At 32.7% G+C, this 20,636-nt stretch overlaps 1 protein-coding gene across 2 annotated transcripts in view; it reads right to left on the reverse strand.

Moving 5' to 3' along the window:
• The window catches only part of AHCTF1 (AT-hook containing transcription factor 1), a 79,943-nt gene that overhangs the window by 14,934 nt on the left and 44,373 nt on the right, over positions 1 to 20,636 (reverse strand). For both annotated transcript variants that reach the window (XM_031438487.2, XM_031438488.2), the window contains exons 16-29: positions 20,443 to 20,547; positions 19,443 to 19,536; positions 18,193 to 18,316; positions 17,985 to 18,041; positions 17,061 to 17,207; positions 16,210 to 16,397; positions 8,881 to 9,025; positions 8,674 to 8,805; positions 7,854 to 8,004; positions 7,060 to 7,210; positions 6,642 to 6,749; positions 3,928 to 4,120; positions 2,280 to 2,483; positions 1,302 to 1,716 (exon numbers count right to left, since the gene is read on the reverse strand). In XM_031438487.2, coding sequence (XP_031294347.2) covers positions 1,302 to 1,716; positions 2,280 to 2,483; positions 3,928 to 4,120; positions 6,642 to 6,749; positions 7,060 to 7,210; positions 7,854 to 8,004; positions 8,674 to 8,805; positions 8,881 to 9,025; positions 16,210 to 16,397; positions 17,061 to 17,207; positions 17,985 to 18,041; positions 18,193 to 18,316; positions 19,443 to 19,536; positions 20,443 to 20,547 — 2,214 coding nt within the window. The remainder of the gene's footprint in view (positions 1 to 1,301; positions 1,717 to 2,279; positions 2,484 to 3,927; positions 4,121 to 6,641; positions 6,750 to 7,059; positions 7,211 to 7,853; positions 8,005 to 8,673; positions 8,806 to 8,880; positions 9,026 to 16,209; positions 16,398 to 17,060; positions 17,208 to 17,984; positions 18,042 to 18,192; positions 18,317 to 19,442; positions 19,537 to 20,442; positions 20,548 to 20,636) is intronic.

Here is a 20,636-nt window from a genome sequence, read left to right on the forward strand (position 1 = left end):
TAATCCTCAACACCCAAAGTCATAGTATTATTCTCCTCATTTTACAGCTGAGTAAACAGAAGCATATGGTTACACTGCTTATCCCAGATCACAATCCTAGTAACTAGCTGAGCTAGTAAGATTCAAATCTAGTTTGTTTCACTTTATAGTTTGTGCTATATAATCCTCCACAAAAATAATGAAATTTTCTATTTGAGACTGCCAAATCATTTTCAGATGAATCAGTGAAGACACTGCCATGAACACCTTCATCTAGTACTTACCATTCAAATATTTTAGTGAAACATAGCACACAAAAGAGTAATGTAGACTTCTAAATATATGCTATTTATGAAGATAGTCTTGAGTTTTTAGAGCAATTAATAATGCATATGTTTATTAAATAAAGAAATCATAGCCCAAACTTCACTGGATTCACATCTTAAGAAACCCTAGTTCAGCTTAGGCAGAAAATATTTCCCAAAAGGAATCACTATGACATAAATTTTTATATAAATATTTGGTTTTATAGATTTAAAGTTAGGAATTACCTTTAAATCAGCTTGTTAAAATCTGTGCAAGGATAAGAAACATAAAAACAGACTATTTTCTGATCCACCAATTCTAAGCCAAGTCTCTCCCCTTCCTGGTGTTCTACTGGTCTGTTCTATGTCCCCCAGCATAGTATATATCAAACAGCACTGCATAGGCTTGTTTTATATAAGCCATTAGGCTCTAAATTACATGTGGGTAGGTGCCATATCTACTTTACTTATTGCTTGATCCTTAACACCTAGCACACCCAAAGGAGCCCATGTGTTATACATACATTAGGGGATCAGAAATTTTTGATAGATAAATGAAAATAAAGACAATAAATTTGTGGGCCTTCGGACATTTATTTTCACTTTCCAGTGATTATTTTGGAGGTAGGGATGGAAAGTATAACGAATCTCCTGTTTTCTGAGCAGCTTTCTAGAAAGCTGAGGCTGCTGGATGGGTAATTTAATCTAGTATGTAAAGTTAGTATTAGTATATCTCATAGCTACAGGAAGACCTTAAGTCAGACTGATATCTGATACTTCTTCCTTAACCATTACTATTCTTTTCCAAATTTCAGGCTGAAATGAAAACAGAACACACATAAGTTCTTCTCCTCTCAAATCTCATACCTACTTTCTAATGAATGGAACAATGTAAGTAAGCTGTGTATTTGTATGTGATATGTGATACTCATCTTACAACAGAAAAACTTCTACTACAAATTTTACTGAGGGACATCAATCAATGGCCATTTAAAATACTTGGAAATGAGTTCTTACCCGTTTGTTTCTCCAGGTCTGGAGGAGTTACTTCTGATTCAAACACATCTTTATCACTGTCCTTCTCGGTTTGTTCAGTTAAATTGGTAATCAGTTCAGTGGAAGAGCTCACTGGTTTAGAGGCCATGAGACTATTTTCAAAGTCTTCTGGTAACCGAGCATCCTGATACTCCAAGGTAGTCTGGTCTGATCTGGTTGAAGCATTGCTATTTTCTATGCTCATATCCAGTTTCTCCAAACTTTGTGAAGTTGTATCCTGTGACCGTACATCCATTTCTTGATGGTCCTCTTCAGTGCTATTCAGGGGAAAAGATGTTGTCTTATCTTTGTCCTTTAGCCATTCGGTTTCTGCTGGAACTCCACATTTATGGAAAGGTACAGTAACAAATGCTTTTGTTTTGCTGTCATCTGCAGCCTGTCAAGTAAAAGGTTTTGAAAAAAATTTTTACTAGTAAAAATCAGTCAAGTCTAAGCTATCCATCCCAATTATATCCACCCTTTCCATGTTCAGTTTTTTTCCAAAGTCTCTTCTCAATCGAAATCCACTTATTCTAAATTCATTCTCTTCAGTTTCATGATTAAAAGTTAATGACTGCTGATGATTCTCTAACTGGTAATAAATCAGTATTTCCAAAAGACTGAAACACAGAATAGGCAAGATGCCCAGTAAGTACCAATGGGTTGTTATCAGCCTACAGTGGAGATCTGAAGACATATGCCACCAAATTGCTATTTGGTTACAGACAATTTAATCTGGTGCTTCTAGCCCTATTTTCTTCACTGGAAATCATTGGTTTGGCTTAGTCAATGCCCTTAAGTTTCTTTCTCAACAAATGTTTTCTGATCTTATGACTATTTGCAAGACTATGTACAAAAATCTGTAGTGTTATTATTCAAACTGACTTATCTAACTTTTTACTTACAGGAACTAACATTTTCTTATTATGTCTTTTTTGTTCCAACTATTATCAAACTTACTCCAGCAGTCCACTTTATGGTCATGCCTTCTTCCATGAATGAAATTCTAGTTTCTTTGAGTCGTGAAGGAGGAGTAAGAGACCTTCCAGGTGACAGCGAGGGAGACGCTAAAGGTGTTGTTCGAAGACCAGACCTTAGAATGGATTGAGGAGTGAACTCAGCATATCCAGAGGAAGTAACTGACATGGCCAAAGTCTTAGCTTTCTAAGACAAAGAGTGAATGGAATTCACCATTAGTATCTGTAAAGGGCACTAACATAAGGACAGACAGGATCAAGTAGTCACAAAGGTGGCTATATGCTCATCTCTAATAAATACATGAATAAAAATTTTTATTACAGATTACTGGAAAGAAAATACAAAATTCTATCTATATATAAGGCTATAAAACATAAAACTGCATCCATAATCAATCTAAAGAACTTGGTTATCCACAAGTTGAATTTCAACTTAAAGAATAAAGTGCTGAGATAAATCATTTAACTATTGCTTAGAAAACTTTAGTAAGGTAAAAGAGGTGATAGTGTGTGATGAACAGAACCTAGTTTAATTATAGCAAGCTAATCTAAATTAGTAAGACTGACTTTAAGAATGTTTTAGAAAAATACAACTTCATCACATGAATCCAAAGACAGTTAATGATAATGAATACAAATAACTGAACTAGTTAGTTAGTAAAAATAATTCCTTCAATAACTTCTCCTCTAAAGGACTAGTAAACAGATTATTGGATCCCATTAGATTCAGTACAAGATTATACTGACTTTTTTTCTAGGTTCTTTTTGGTAACAAGTACAGAACTGTTCCCTTATTAAATTTCATTTGAACCTAGTTATAGAGAATATAAAATGTGTTTTTCAATAGAAGAAAAAAAGTTAAAAATATCATACTGGATATTAACTGTCAGGATTTTAATAATCTTAGCACTTTTTTTCAACTTCTTTTACTACTTTAGGACTAACATTTACTGAAGTATCTTTTCTCCAACTTGAAAAATAAGAATTTCCTGGCTTCACTTTAAATGCTGGGTATCCAGAAACAATTAAGAAAGCTTCTGGGAACAAGGAGCTAGGAGATAACATTTATAAAACATTTTGACAATGGGAAGGTAAAAAAAAACAGTTTCCAATCATTACATGTTTGGTTTTGTGGTTTCTTAGCTGATAATTTATCAGAGAAGGTGAAGGAAAAGGCAATTTAAGGACATTTATTTAAAGACAGAAGAAGCCAGAGTTTTAAAATAAATTTAAAAAAAAAGGAACTAAAAAGCATTTGATAAAGGAAAGAAAAACAAAATAGCATCAGAAATGGAATTAAAAAAAACACCCAGAAATGTGAAAGCATTTTTCAAAGAATAAAGGCCAATTTATAATAACCGTATAGTCTTGCATTACTTTCAGAATATAATTGTTAACCTTGAGTATAATGCCAGTAAAGCACAAAGGGTAAATTTAGTAAAGTCTGTTTATGACAATATAAAAATAAAGTAAGCATTTTGGAAAGATACCCACATAAAAGAAAAAAGAAAATAAGGCTTAGAGCTGCCTATTACCCAAAAAAATCAATTATAAATAGCTTATTTCTCTCTGCTACTTGAAAAGTAAGAACTTCCTAACTTCATTGTGAATGTTAGATATATAATACTCACCTTAACTACAAGAGGAGTTTCAAGTAAATGTAATTCTGAAGCTCTGGAGCAATTTTGATGTGATCTTTTTAATTGTGAACTTACTGGCAATGAACTGGATGCCAGGTACAAAGGAGATCTTATGAGGGTTTGCTGAATAAACCCCAGACACTGAGAAGGCTGGGGGACAGGATGAACAATCAAATCCAGTAGTCTGTAATCACAGTATAAACAGAAAAATCTTGGTGACACATTTATTGTTATACTGAAAAAACAAAGAATTTGGTATCCTATTTAATTAAGCAGACCTCTGTATTCACTGGAAAATATGATAAACACATGAAAATATAAATTCAGACAAGTATATTACTGTAATGCCATGCTTAGTTCAAAAAATCAAAATTAATTTAGTAGCAAAAAAAAAGAATTATGAATTCTACATAATAATTAATTTGATCACGCCCCCACCCCTCCTTGCCAAAATGAGTTCTAGTCCTCCTCCCTCCCATTTACCAATATTTACTGAGCCCTTCATTTATTTTCAAATGAAGATGAATTGCTAATGATTTAAACACTCAAGAAAACTGGGCAATGCTTCCCCAGCAATCCATTTAATACGACTCACTTTCATTAACACATAAAAATTCCTTTCACCTCCATGTGATGTACATAATGGTTTATTTACCTTTAATGGTTCTGATTACAATAAAAACTAGACTTACCAACGACAACAACAGTTAATTCTCTCAAATTAATGAGCTTAGTGGCAAAATACCATCTCAGTATTCTGCTGAATGGTTTTCTATAATGTCCTGGACCCAATTCATACCAAATGATAAAAATTGTGTCACTGATGACTTTTATTAAGCATGCTTACTCCAAATAGCTTAAAAACTTAATTTACAGATAAACTGAGAATAACCAGAAAAATACATGTTTTGGTGCCCAGAAATAAAAACTTCCCGTTGCTATGCCTTGTCATTCTATCCTTTAAGTTCAGAAAAGACTTCTGCAATTAGGGGTGACAGGCCAAGAGAAAAAGGTGCTTTAAGATTCAGCCTATTATTCAGTACGGAAATATTTACAGGAAGCATTTTCTTATACATGGTCTTCCTTTTTGTTATTCTGTACTAAGTGCAGCCTTGAGATATCTACCAAACCAAGAATACTCAGTGAGGCTGCTACACATTTCTTTCTTCATTGGCTGTTGATTCTTCTTTCCTTCTCTACCTCATTTGTATTCAAATTCTGTCTGTAAACTGCTCATTTTTGTATTATACTATCGCAAATAGATATTTTGTTAAATGCTTTGCATTGTACTAACATTTAGTTTAAGGTGCTTATTTATGAATGACTGCTTCTCAAAGCAAGGCCTGTGCAACAAATGGCACTTATTGAGTAAAAGCCAACTTCTCACGCTAACAAGACTTAACATATTTAAGTTATACTTAAAAAAGACATCAAGAAAAAAACTGATTAATATTCTCTGAAGAAAATGCTAAATATTACATTAGGTCTTATGATTTCCTCAAGAAGTTTCTGATCATGAGCCAAATAAATAATGCATGTTAGATCATGTACATACACAAAACATGAATTACATAATACAGCACTTAGCTATTACTTATTCTATTTCATTGAAAGATATCCTAGTCACAATTCATTAAATTTACTTATTACCAAAAAAAAAAAAAAAAAAAAAAAAAAAAAAAATTTACTTACTACCCACTAATGCAAACCAATTTGAAAAATACAGAATTAGGGAACAGAATAATTAAAAAAAATTTTGCTTTACATTTTCTAGGTGACTATTTTTTTAAGTTTTTTTTTGGGGGGGGCAGTTAGGTTTATTTATTTTTTTGAGGCAGTACTGGGGACTGAACCCAGGACCTTGTGCATGCTAAGCATGTGCTCCATCACTTGAGTTATACCACACCCCCGGGAACAGAGTGATTTTTATACAAGGTAAATATTCACAACTCAATTGGCTCTATTCCATATGAGTAAATACTGGCTTTAAAGGAGTCTCATAATACATCTTTAGGTCCTTAGGCCACTAGTCACAAGTCTTAAAACTTTTACTATCACTCCCTTCTTGAATCCCAGATCTATTTCTGAGAAAAAGTGACTTGTGGGGGAAAAAAAATTATTGGTGGGGAAAAAAAATTATTGGTAGGAAAACAGAATGTCACTAATAACTGCTTCTATTTGAAGAAATATTCTTAACATCTCATAAAGGTAATTAAAAGAAAACAACCTCAATCTAATAAAATCTAATCCAGAAAATAGAAAATCCTTTCAAGCTTTGAAAAATGTCCATTATGTATACTACAAATAGCTTTGGCCCCAATTGTTTGCAAATTATTAACTTATTTGGAGCACCTTATTCTTGGTATCATTAATTCAGATAAATTTATTCCTATAAAATAATGCAATTCTGTCTTTGATAAAATAGAATATAAATCTGAAGCTAACACAATACTGTAAATCAACTATACCTCAATATGTGTGTGTGTGTGCTTGATTTATTTATTTTTTAATGGAGGTATCAGGGATTGAGCCCAAGACCTCGTGCATGCTAAGTACATACTCTACCACTTTTAGCTGTACCCTCGCCCTACATCAATTTTAAAAAAGAATTTAAAACAATATTTGTAAAATTTTAAAGATAATTAAAATCACAGTATAATTATTGTGTAACATTGTCTTTTAAAAGCGATTTAATAATTTCTTACCTAGAAATTTTTTGTGATGCTTTCGAAATTGGTGTTCCAACAAATGCCTCAGGCAGCTCTGGATTTGGGAGAGAATATACTACAGGAGATGGTTCCTCTATTTTAGGACTACAAAGAAAATCAGAATTTAACTCTTGATTATATATCACAAGGAGGATTAAATTACAAATGCTGTAAGAAGGAGAGATTAGATGGAGAGGAGGGCTTTCATTTTTTACTTCGTACACTTGCTTATTTACAAATAACAATGAACATAATTGCTTTTAAATTTAAAGACAAAGAATGATCTTCTTGCAAGAAAAGTAGCCAACATAAAAGTTTTTCTTTTTTACATCACTAATAAACTTTAAGATTTGATTGTTTATGAATGCAGCTGATATCCAGTAGCATGACTATAAAAGGTGTAAGAAAAACGTACCTATTGTAGATTGAGATGCTATTTTTATGTTCACTGCTTGCCCAAACCTCTCCAATTTTAGATAACACATTATTGATGAAAGTAGATCTTGTTAACACAGTCCCCGTTACAGCTTGCTTTGGAACTGCTGATAATGGTTTCGGTCTAGAAACTATAAAGTGAAAAATGTAGGATTTCATTTCATTTCTAACACCAGGATTTCAATAGAAGATTAATATGAAAGAGTAGTTGGAGAAAATAAAACACAAGATAAGAGTAGTTAAAATTATATTTGGTTTTGCAACATCTATGCAGAAATTTAACAATCTGGGCTTTTAGGAGATGTTAAAATAATTATTCCACATGTTTTCTAAAATTTGAACATGAGTCTTCTAAATGAAATAAGAAGAGTTCTGTCATTCTGTACTAAATAAACTGTAAAAAGTTCGAGGAGGCCCTTTATCTCTTGCCTTCTGAGGCGGCCCATGTTCTTGTCTATGGAGTACGTATCTATTTTTACTTTAAACTAAACACCCAACATCCCACCTCTTGGCCTTTCTCTTGCCTTCTGAGATGGCCTGTGCTCTGTCTAAGGAATGCATATCTTGCTAAATAAACTGACTTTCAGATACACAAAAAAAGTTCCAGGAAAGCTTTATATTTCTTGGGGTAGAGTGGCCAGTGAAAAACAAAGTACCACTGTGGTCAATCAAAGCAAAATTGAGCTAAATAGAAGGTAACAATCATTTCAGAAGGTAACCATTCAATATCTTTTCTGGCCCAATACTTTATGGCATTTTTCAATGAAATCTTACCTTCTCGAAGAACTGATGATGTTGACACATGGTAAGGTTTAGCTCGCTCAATGGCTAATTTTCGCTGGACTCTAGGAAGAATTTTCCCATACTGGTCTAATATAGAATTTCGAGCCACTGATCTCTCCCGCAAACGAGGATCACGATCATTCTATTAAACATACCATAATTGGCAAAAATTTAATCTTCAAAAATGTTAAGTGCTATGTTTATATATTTATGATTTAAAATATAATTATGAATACTCAAGAATATCTTCCTTCTCCCAACATATCCATTCTTCCAAACTAAGGATCTCATATATATACTTAATTGCTTTACTTACCCATCAATAAATTCCAAGTCTCTCATTCCCAGCCTTGATTATTCATAACTAACAAAAGGAATGGTTATCATTTACTAAGCATCTATATGTGTCAGGTAACATGTAACTTCACACACATCTCTGAGTATCCTCACAAAGAGATCCTGTCTTTTTACAATTGAGGAAACCAAGGTTCAGAGAGGGTCTTCCAAGCACACAAATTAAGAATTAGTCCGACCACTGAAGCTCCTGCTTTTTGCACTATTTATTTCCTATTGCTGTCCTCTACCAATTCTTATTTTCCCTGAGTGAAGTAGTTAGTCTGGCAAGACTGCAGCCAGACATCTAAACAAAAATGGCATATATGAAAGAATTAGGTAAATAGTGTTTCCCAAATCCACTACAGAAGGTAAGAAAGTTTTCCAAGCTCAAGATTATACAAAGCTCAGTGGTTACCAAACTACACCTGTTTTCCTTATTCTCTTGTCCCCAATAATAAAACAAGTTTAACTGTACCATAAGATTAATCTTCAGAGTCTGGTTCAGCTTCAAGGCAGGAATATAATTGGCACGCTGCAAATGGTGAACTAAAAGGAATTCATGATTCTGAACACTGGCACTGGATTGTAAAAATCTCACCAAACACTCCTGGAAAGAACAAAACATTTATAAGCTACAAACTTACCCTGAGTTTCTGACAAGTTTATATTGATATGTCATTACCTGCTCAGTGTCTGTAAATGGCAGCTTCAGTAAATCCTCCATTAAGCCCATTTCCTGACAGACTTCATACGTGTGCTTGAGCAACTCCTCTATATTCAACCTATTAGAATGTTGTCGCAGTAAACTCCAGGCCTCAACCATGCATCTGAAATCAGTATTTATCAAAGTTAAGTTTTAGGAAAGCTATTTAAAATGTTCAAAATAAGTAACCCACCTAAAGAATCCCAAAGATACTTTGTACATATAATTTAAACTATTTTAAAATTTTATTGAATATTAACCACTTCATAATGAAGTTTTGCTAATGTCAACAAGAAAACAAGGGACCTTTAAAGACTTTATTTATAATAAAGTTGATTATCTCGTGTAATTTATTGAATACTGTGCTGAAAAGAAAAAAACAGAATGGCTGTAAATGTATGAGTTGTTCATAGTTGTGATCACATGGCTGACCGGGAACTACAGCTTCCTACTGCTGTCCAGCATCATTAGCATCACTTGCACATCGACAGTCCAGAAAAGATCAAAATGCAAAGTAAGGCTTCTACTAAATGCGTATTGCTGTGTACCTTGTGAAATTGAAAAATTTTAAGTCAAACTGTCATAAGTCAGGGACTATCTGTACACAGAGTTCAAGAAGACAAAAAACTATGTGGTCTTCATTTGGTGTGGTGTGACAAACAAAAGTGAGGTTCTTAAGGAAGTGACACTCAGCATGAAAAGAGTGGAAAAGAAACTGAGCAAAGGCCTATAGACAGAACTATAGCACACTGTGTTTATGGAAGGTGAAAGGTTTAGCTTAGTAACAGACAATTCTGGCTGATCTACAGAAAAGATCTGACTGAAGAATTTGGGTCAAATTAGTTTTAAATATCACGTGGGGCTGCTGAAATGTCCTTCTGTGGGCAATAAGGTCATTAAATAGTGTTTCTCATGATATATTAAGTAAAAATAAGCTTGAAACAGCATGAATAATAACTATAATTTCTAAAAATTAACCAATAAACAAAGCCTATAAATGTTTATATGCTTATTTAATTAGATAACAAAATGTCTTGTAAGATATACACTAAGATTGACAATGATTACTCTGACAGGATTTCTGGAGGAGCTGATAACTTTCAAGGCAGAAGGAGGGGTAGAATAGAGAATGACAAGTAGATAGGTATGATTTTCCTAAAAAATCATCATTCCTAATTCCAAGTGATTAGGTAATTTTTATTTTAATAGGCATCTTAATAAAAAAGCTTTAGCTACAGTTTTTCTTGAAATAATCACAAATACTGAAATAAGGACTTGTAAATAAATAGCTGACATGCATAAGAAACATAGAATATATGAATAAAGGTACACCAATTAATATTCATAATGAAAATGCATCTGAGAAAATTCTGGCAGCACTGTCTCGGACTTCTTATAGATACAAAGTTCCTCAGGGAAGTATTTCCCATTGTTAACAGTTCAGGGCCCTCTGTTATTCCCTAAAAATCGGAAATTGCTTTGTCCTTCTCTTTCTACCAGGACACGCATGACAGTGTGGTTGTTATAACCTGTGGCTAAGAGGGCTAAGTTTTTTCCTAAATCAAAAATGTAGGAGTGTTAAAATGAGCACAACATTTTTGTAGATATGGAAGATGAATGAACATCTCTCCACTGATTTTAAAAACTATATAAAGAAATAGGAGAAGTGGGTATAACAAAATCTTGTTATTTACTGAATTTGATTTAGACTGGGTGTGTAGTAGCTTCATAATACTATTCTACTTTTGTATATTCTGGAAGCTCCTTACAAAAATGCTTATACCAAAATAAACTTTTAAATGCATCAAAAATTTAAATGATTGAAACAAAAACCATAAAAGTGGTAGCAGAAACAATGAGAGTATTAAATAATAATAATGAAGTGAAAAAGACACAAAATTCATAAATAAAAATATTGATAATTCTGACTTCATAAAAGGAATAGCTCTTTATGAAAAGATACATTCTCTTATTGCCATAGTGAGACCAATCACATTAATATTACCATTAATCACTTAGCAGATGGATAAATACCCAACTAAAGAGCACAGCATAAGATGATGGGTGGTGGTGGGTGATAAACTGGCACGACACTCATGGAAGGCAACATGTCATTATCTACCAAAAATTACAACTGCAAAATATCCTTTAACCCAGTAATTCCACTTCCAGGATTTTATCTTAACAAAATTTGTAGTTCTGCAGAATGCATGGTTACTCAAACATAGCAGTGTTTAAAATGCCAAAAGATTAATACTACCTAAATATTCACTAAGGGAAGCCAGATAAATAAATACTGGTATATCCACACAATGAACTACCATGCAATAATTAAAATAAGGAATCTCTTCATGTACTATAATGAAATGAACTCCAAACTAAATTAGCTTAAAAAGTACATTGCATAGCACAGGGAACTATATTCAATATCTTGTGGTGACACATAATGAGAAAGAATATGAAAACCAATGTGTATGTATGACTGAAACATGTTGTGCAACAGAAATTGATACAACATTGTAAACTGACTATACTTCAAAAAAAAAAAGTATATTGCAGAAAGATGCATAGTATGCTATTTGTATTTTTAAAGGGGGCAAGGCAGATGACATACATGTGCATTTGCTTAAGTATATCCAGAATATCTTAGAACAATACACTAGAAATTATTAACTTTGGGAACTGGGAGGAAGCTTGGGGGCTGGGAATTCACTGCCTATCTTTTTGTACCTTTAGAAAGAAGCAGGTAAGTATCTTACAATTCAAAAACAAAACCATATTCTTGACCCTCCTTCCCTCCAGCCCATGCATATGTTTTTTAAGTTTTCTACTTTAAAATATGATATCCACTCCCAGTCGAGCAGATATACTAGTAGGAGTAAGACTGATTTATTTATGACTTATTAAATATCAATGTAATAACTGAGCATACCTGAAAATAAAAACAAATGATAATATTTTTTCCCCCAGTTTCTACCATAACAGGAGAAGATATAATTACCTCCAACTTCAAGAAATGGATACTCCATTTTGGGCCAACAGTTATATAAATTTTAAAGTAAGTAAGTCCCAAATTCCCACTATTTTCCTGCCTCCTATGGTAGAAAGGCAGTAAGAAAACCAATTCAATTGATGAAAGGCTAGACCAGGGTGTTGATAGTAGAAGTTATTTCAATAAGGACTTATATGGGACAATACAGCGAAAAAGATAGCCTGAAAAAACACTCCTGTGACAAGCTTAAAAATGCTAGACTGAATACAAACAAACTTTTGAAATGCATCATGATGATCACAATGAAAAAAAAAGAAATCCCAGACAGGTAAAAAAGCAACTATTGATTTCCAGAGATTAGTGTAAAACTTAAAAGATTAGGAAAAGATATACCATAAATAACAACACTGGTACAGCTACACTAACAGTTACTTGTGATGAAGGTTATGCTATAATAAAAAAACGTTAAAGTCATTAAAAAAATAACAGTTTAAAACTCATGTATCTAATATTCTGAATACAAAAAGTTAGCAGTATTATAGGGAATGAATACATCCTTCATTAGAGGAGGCAACTTGCATACCTTTCTTATAACTTATTAAGAGATCACACACATACACACACACACAAATTATTAAGGACACAGAAAGATTAAAACCACATAATGAACGAACTTGATATTTTAGGCAAATATACTGACACCTCACCTAATAAATGAGGCACACACTGACTACTTATCAGTGAATACAAAGTCTTCCTGAATTTTTTGAAGTACAGGCACCACATCGATCACATTATGTTGTCACAATGCAACCGAGTTAGAAAAGAACAAGGTAATTTTTAAACACCCATTTGTAGATTAAAATTTCTGAATAACTAATAGAAAGAGAAAAACATAAAGAAAAATTTTAAATACTTAGATAATTTTTTAAAATTGTGGGATGATGCCAAAGCAATATATAGAACATTCAGATTTATATTTTTGTATTAGTAAAGATAAAAGGCTGAAAATGAGAAATTACCCAACTTGAGTTGAAAAGCACAGCAGAATAAACCCACAGAAAGTGGAAAGAAAAAAATGAAAACAATGATTACACCTATACAAAAGGGTTTTCCAGCTGTATTGTACTTTCATGTTAAGTTCTTACTTCAAGTCTATCACGTACTGTACATTATGGTTACTCTGCAAGTAACCTATCTGCCAAAAAGTCAATCACTAACATCATTTACTAATGCTCTGATTTACTACTTACAACTATAATACTGGCTGTGCAATTTAACCCTCAGAATCTTGCAAGGTGGTCATTATTATCCTCATTTTACCAATGAGGAAACTTAAGCTCAGAGATGATAATTGAACTGCTTTTCATCATATTTTAGAATGCAGCAAAATTTAGGTATAAATTCGAATTAATTTGAGTCCAAAGGTTGCTCTTATCATCTGTGCTACAATCAGAAGCCATTACAATATTGTTTTTTTAAGGTGTAAATTAATTAATAAACAATATCATCATTAATATAAATTCAAATAATAGCTGGAAAGCCAAGCAACACCTACCTCACTTATCTATCAGGGGGTGTGCTTGAGGAGGGGATTCATATTTTGATGGTTGATTAAAACTTTTTCAGCTATTTTAACTATCACTATGCAATCATGGCATATGGGTGTTAGAAAGACGACTGTGTAGCCTGACTTCTCCTATTTTTAGTTCAAACTTTTCAAGCCTAGCCTTTTTTCATGTTTCAAGGACACTGTGGTTGGTTAATCATTCTGTTGGATTAGAGATGGAGGTATTTGGGGAAATTAGGTGATGGCACACTAAACACAGGACATACCCGAGAACTCTGCTTTCTTGAAAAATCCCTAAAAATCAGCATATTTTCTTGTCATTTACTTCCTTCTGATAAAAGCAGAGTGCAGAATATGTAGCTGCATGACATCCTAAGCAATGAAATGTGGCTGTCTTTCTGAAAAATTGTCAGTTCAAAACGAAAGCAGCCTCTTCCTGTGCTGTTTTCTTACTCTCAATAAAATCCACAAAAAAAAAAGGATTAAATTTTACCATTTGCAACAACATTGATGACATTGAGGGCATTATGCTAAGTGAATAAGTCAGACAGAAAGACAAATGCCTCACTTCTATGTGGAATCTAACAAAAACAAAAACTCAAAAAAAGAGATGAGATTTGTGATTTCCACAGGAGAGCACGGGTGGGGAGTGGGTGAAATGGGTAAAGGGTCAAAAGGCATAAACTTCTTGTTATAAAATAAGTAAGTTATGGTAAATACTGTACTGCATATTTGAAAGTTGCTAGGAGAGTAAATTTTTAAAGTTCTCATCACAAGAAAAAAATCTGTAATTATGTATGGTGACAAATACTAACTAGACTTATGTGGTGATCATTTTGCAATGTGTACAAATTCAAACAATTATGTTCTACATTTGAAGCTAACATAATGTATGTCAATTATATCTCAATTTAAAAATAAAAAAATTCCCATTACTTTTACTTGTCTTAATAGTGTGTTCTATCTCTTTAAGAACATTTGAGTAATTCTCCATTTACAGGACCAGTAATTATTTTAAACACTTACTGAATCTGAAAACATGCTATCCCACAAATGACACTGAATGTTTCATTGTTTTTATTTCTGCACTTACTATAAAGGACACAATGATGCTAGTTTTCCGGGGACTGGATAACTGAGGCATTACTATACTTAAGAGAAATAAGGTTTCAAAATTATATTTATATAGAAATTATATTATTGGAAACATTTTTTTTAAGTTTTTTTTTTTTTAATTTTAAATAATGGAGGTACTGGGGATTGAATCTAGGACCTTGAGTATGCTAAACATAAGCTCTACCACTGAGCTATACCTAGTCCCTGTAAACATTATTACATAATATTTGCTATGGCTAAGGGAGAGGAGAATCTGGCAAATCAGAGAAGCATACTATGGATGAATTAAAGGACAATGTAATCAAAGAGAAAAACCACCGATCTTTCAAAGTTTTTTTTCCCCCCAAACTCCAAACATGTGCTCTTCTAATGTAAAAGCACTGATGTTCAAGAACCACCTCTTTAAAGTCACTTAAGAGTGAGAAACTTATATGCAACTGAAAAAAGTTTACATGCTGCTTGCTTACCAAATACTACAACTCTTAACTCACTTACTAAACATTTACCTCTTTTAGCTTCTTTATATCTTATTTTTATTCCTGATTTATTCAGCTTAGCCAAACACTTTTGCTAACCCAAATTATTTCAAAAAGTACTTAATTCAGTATTTTTGAGGATGCTAAGTTTCTACATGTCTAACCAATTTACTATTAAACTGCAGAACTTTTCGTCTGTCTGAAATGTAAAGATACAACCCTCTCCCCTTAGAAATATTGTTTAAACTAAAAAGAACAAAGAAAACTTAACTTTCAGAGTTCTGACACTGAAGTGATGTATGGTTCATAAATGACAACTTGGGGTGAGTAAAGTGACTTATTTCTAAAAATATAAAAATGACTCAACTAGTAAGATTGAAAAAAAACTAGTACAAATTGTTGGTCACAATCTAGTAAGAAATTTCAGCCTCAAGCAATTTTCCCAACTAATTAGGTACTTAGAAAATCCAATAACCAGACCACTATATTTCCAATCATGCCATTTAACGTGTCACAGTTACTATAGATGACAAATATTATATAGCAATATGTGTACTGCTATAATATATAGCACACTAATCAGAGAACATTAAAACACTGAGAAGTGAATTAAGAAAAATAAAGATAGCACATGCTCAAACCTGTTATTAAGTTACAAAATCTGATACTTAAAAAATTTTTAAACAGATGCTTCAAGATTTTCTTTTTAACGATGCAGCAATAAAAATAAAATGCAAAGAACTGCAATACCCAAGCAATCAAGACTAACAAGCGTATATCATCATTAGAATACACCCTCAAAGAATATAATTTATCAACTCAACATAACTTCATTCTTCCTCTATATTTCTGTCTGCTTTTCAGCATACCCAAACCTCAATTATCTATGCAGGAGACTGTCAACATTGTCAGTTAGCAACAAACATTATTTTTAAACTTCTGTTTGGTTTTCCCTTTTATTCAAGGTACTTCTTTTACTCACATTATTCCAGATAAAAGCTGCTTTACATTTTTCTTAATGATGAAAGATGAAGATCATAAGAATATTGTGTAATGCAACCAAGGCAAAATATATACTGCTACTGTCTAGGTCATCAATTCCATTTTATTAACATATATGATCAAGAGTTTGTACTTTCAAAATATGTACTTACCTATTAGAAAGCAAAACAGTGAGGTGAAGGATAACATCACTACCACTGGACACTGTTGGCTTCATTGTTTGAATATATCTGAGGGCTTGTCTGTGCTCACCCTGACTCATGAAGGCTTGAATAATCTTTGAATGTTGCCATGACAAGGGTTTTGCAGTAGCTGGGTGAAACAGAAGATCCAAACCACTCTGCAAAAAGGACATGAAAATTTGTTATTACAAACATAATGCTTTGCATTTAGACGGGAAAAAAAAAAGGTAATGTGCCAAACTTACCTAAATCAAGATAAAATCAGTTTAAATATAGCTGAAAAGATCTACTTAATGGTATGCTTTTTTTTTTTTTTTAACACTTTTTATTGATTTATAATCATTTTACAATGTTTTGTCAAATTCCAGCGTAGAGCACAATTTTTCAGTTATACATGAAATATAGTATGCTTTATTTTAAATAAAAGCTTTATCAAAGCCTCACACTTCTGATACCTTGTTAAGCTAACTATATAAAATCTTTCCATCACCAATTTCATATATCAATGCCAAATCCTGCCTTCTCTATTTAACCCAACACACCAAACACATTTCTAACCTAACAATCACCATATGTGCACTATTAGTAATTGTTTACTTGTTTGTTTCCTCCTTTAGATAGCAATGAACCTGGGGTACTGAACTATTTTATCTTTGAATATTCTTACTGCCTAAGATGGTGCTTGGTGAAGGTACTGATTAAACTGAATCCTTAAAGTAGATTGTATCATATCTTTAATACCAAATTTAATCCAGTTATGTATTTTTCTAAAATTGTAATAGTTTACAAAAGCATATATCCTAAGTAAACTACAGACTTACCTCATAGTCATTATGATCTATCAGCCAAAACCCTTGGATAAGTTTAACCTGGCCCCAAGAAATGGCAAAGGCAGTTGGAAATGATTCGATGGAAGTATCCGTTTTGTTTGGAAAGGAATACATAATATCAAGTAGCAAATAAATGGTCTTTAAAAAAAAGATTAAGGACAATAAACAAAAGAAAAACTCCTATGTATACATCTGCAATAGGCAGCAATAGAATATATCAGAAAAATGTCGTAAGCGACTTCTTTTAGTGTTCAGAAAAGCTGCTGTGGACGTCCAGCTATGGAATTAAAGTTTTATTAAATGTGGGTACAGCCAATTCCACAAACAACTTCATTCATTCTCAGTAAGTACCACCACAAAGGAAAAGAACTAAAGCATACTTTCTTTATGAAGTTAGTGGCTTAAGAAATTAAAGAAACGAAGTTATAAACAAAATTTCAGTTACCCAGCAAAACCTGGCAGCTTAAGCAAACACATCATTTATCTCATAAATTATGAACAGAACTGCACATTTCGACTAAGAAAGTGACATTAGTACGAAGATCTTATTTAAAAGACCACAAGGCTCAAACACAAAGCCTAAGAAATATAAAGCTAACTTAATTCATACTCAGCATATAAATTAATCTCATTTAGAATGACCACTTGCTAGCAGTGCTTTAGAGCAGCTGTGTGAGTCTGATGAAAGCCATTAACTTTATCCCTAGAAAAATAAACATAAAACAAAATTTTGCATAGTTTTGGGTTAACCATAGACCATCTAAATCCAACAAACAGATCCTGGATTAAGAACTCTTCCTTTAAAACAAGTTCAAATGTGTAACTGAGAATGGATTAGTGTTTAAGGTTCCTACTACTCTGCAACTATATGACTTTTGTAATACATGAATTATTTGATAAAATTTTAAAGGATACAACAGAATGCTTGCTTGCTTCGGCAACGTTGTCTAGTAGGTATATGTCAAGTAATGCCTATTAAAAAAAAATTGGTGCATGTTATATATTTGTTCATTTATGCTCCCGTTCCCAAGCCTGTGCCAGGTATGAAAAATACAGTTAAGCATGTCTCCCTCTCCCACCCCAACTCTGGAGACTAAGTGATACCGTATTATTGCAAACCTACATGTAGACTAGTAGGAGGATATTTTCCTGTGCCTCCTTCATCCCGCTTCCACAACTTCTCCACTCGATCGCCTAACTGAGAAACCATTCCATCAATCATTAAGTAATCAGGGTTCCACTTCCCTCTGTAATAAGGGCAACATTAAAGATTATTTAGTATTATTGTTAATTAAATATTATTATTAAGATAATACACACCAAACTCTTAAAAGTAATGATCTCAACTACCAAAAAGAAGAGATTTGAGGACAGGATCCCATCATTACAAATCCAGATATTGAGGAGTTAGTCACATAAACCCTGAAGAAGCCTCAAGTCTGGTCATCAGCACTAACCAAAGGTCAGGTTCCAAGGGAGAACGTGGTCTAGCCAGGAAAATGCTTGAGGCTGTTTACTTTTTACCATCTTGAGAAGACTACCAAAGAGCATGGCAACTCAGTACAGAGAAAGTAATACTGCAGCTCACAGTCAAACAGTTATATTTTCAGTTTCATCAGCTGGACTAGTCTTTTAACCTCGGTAATCCCTTCAAAAATATATATTATTGAGCACCTACAAGGTAATAAGCAGATACTGACCTTTTCTGTTTCCTCATCTAATATTAATAATAGCAGGAGTTACTATTTACTGAATGAAGTTTTCTTATGAGTCAGGCACAATAAGAGGTACCTTGCAGATGATGTTTTATTTCATTTTTATACTGATTTTGTAATTTATCTGACAAATATGATTAGAAAGCTTAGCCAACCTACTCAAGGACATACACTTAGGAAATAATAAAATTTTAAAATATGCCTAATATATCTTCCAAGTCCATGCTCACTATCCTAGATTATTCAAAAGCACTGGATCGCAAAACTTGCCATGCATCAAAATTACAGCTGGCACAGCCTTATATAGATTTCCAAGAGATTCTGACATAAGAAACCTGGAATCAAGATTTGGGAATCTGTGAGTAAGAATTTTCAGGAAAAATACATAATTAAATTATAGAATCTCTTCTAATAAATCAATCATGGTAAGTCATTTTATTTAGGAAATAATAAATAGCTATACTCAAGTTTTCAAATAAAGGTGTAATCATTAGGTCAAGGCAAACATTACAACTAAAATAGTAATACTGATGACAAATTCATTTATTTCCATTTAATCCTTTTATAACATGATGAATTCTGTTCCATCTGAGAAAGCTTTGACTTCTTACACAAGTAATTTCTAAAATGCTTTCTGAAGGTTCTGGATGTACTATACCTTGATAAGCGCTCACATTTCTGTCGACGACTGGTGTAGTAGTTCTGAATTACAGGGTAGTTGTAGTATAACCTTGACAACTGCACAGCATCATCTAGATGTTTTTTAAAAGTTGGAAAAAAAAGCTAGTCATATTTCCAAAATATCCCAACAATACTTAAGGTTACACACATTGATATTTTTGATATTTTACTATAATTTTATAATCTTATTTAATTTGCAGACTTCCTAAATTAAAGTAATAAAAGAACACTACATGCCCTTTTATTAACAGAGGCACCACTGAGAAAACTGAGTATCTCATCAAAGTTTGTGACAACAGGATGCTGGCTTAAATCCCTGGAAAAGCTATTCTAGAAAATGATTTTACTCATTTAGGCACAAATGACAATTTAAAAGCAAGCAAGCTCACTATTTCTTCAAGTGAAAATCTAAGAGAATTATGAAAGTATAAGATCAACAGTAATTATGCACAGTGGCAGAAGCACTTCTAAGTAAATCTGATGTGTTTCCTGGAAATGCAAGAATTAAAGGCTTTAGAAGGATGTTGTAAACAAATATAGTTAAGATTTAAATTCTATAATTCTTGGTATTAACATGAATAATTAGATAAAAGAAGATATTTAATTGATGGCAAATAATACTGGTTAGCAACCATATTAAAAGAATCTTTAAAGTGAAAAAGATCAGCAAATTAGATTATAAAACTTCTAGTTCTATGGATCTAAACTATAGCTGGTGATATTGAACCCATTTTCAGAAGCCATATTTTGTCAAATATTCTTTCCCTCTAACCCAATAAACATGTATGGACACCTGTGTATCAGGCGTGAAGTGAGGCACTGAAGATACAAAGTAAGGAAGAATGTAAGAAAAGAAGGTAAGAACAGAAGAAAACTTAAGTGGTAGAAGAAAGGAACATGACAATATTAGAACACAACAACAAAATTACAAAGATTTAAGAAGGTTTCGATTAATATGTATCAAGTAAATATTTTACCTAAGCCCTCTGGTAACAGCCCAGAATGAGAAAACCAAAGAACCACTTGTGCATACTGACAGATGAGCTGGGAAACCATATACTTATTGCTCAAGTCCATAAGTCCTGTAAAGAGTTAAAAACAGTTGTTTAGCTTTTACTTTATCAACCACAAATGAAAAATCAAGGCACTCAACTGCTCTCAAAAAAAGTAA

The sequence above is a fragment of the Camelus dromedarius genome, chromosome 21 (genome assembly GCF_036321535.1).
Source record: "Camelus dromedarius isolate mCamDro1 chromosome 21, mCamDro1.pat, whole genome shotgun sequence".
In the NCBI taxonomy this organism is placed as follows: domain Eukaryota; kingdom Metazoa; phylum Chordata; class Mammalia; order Artiodactyla; family Camelidae; genus Camelus; species Camelus dromedarius.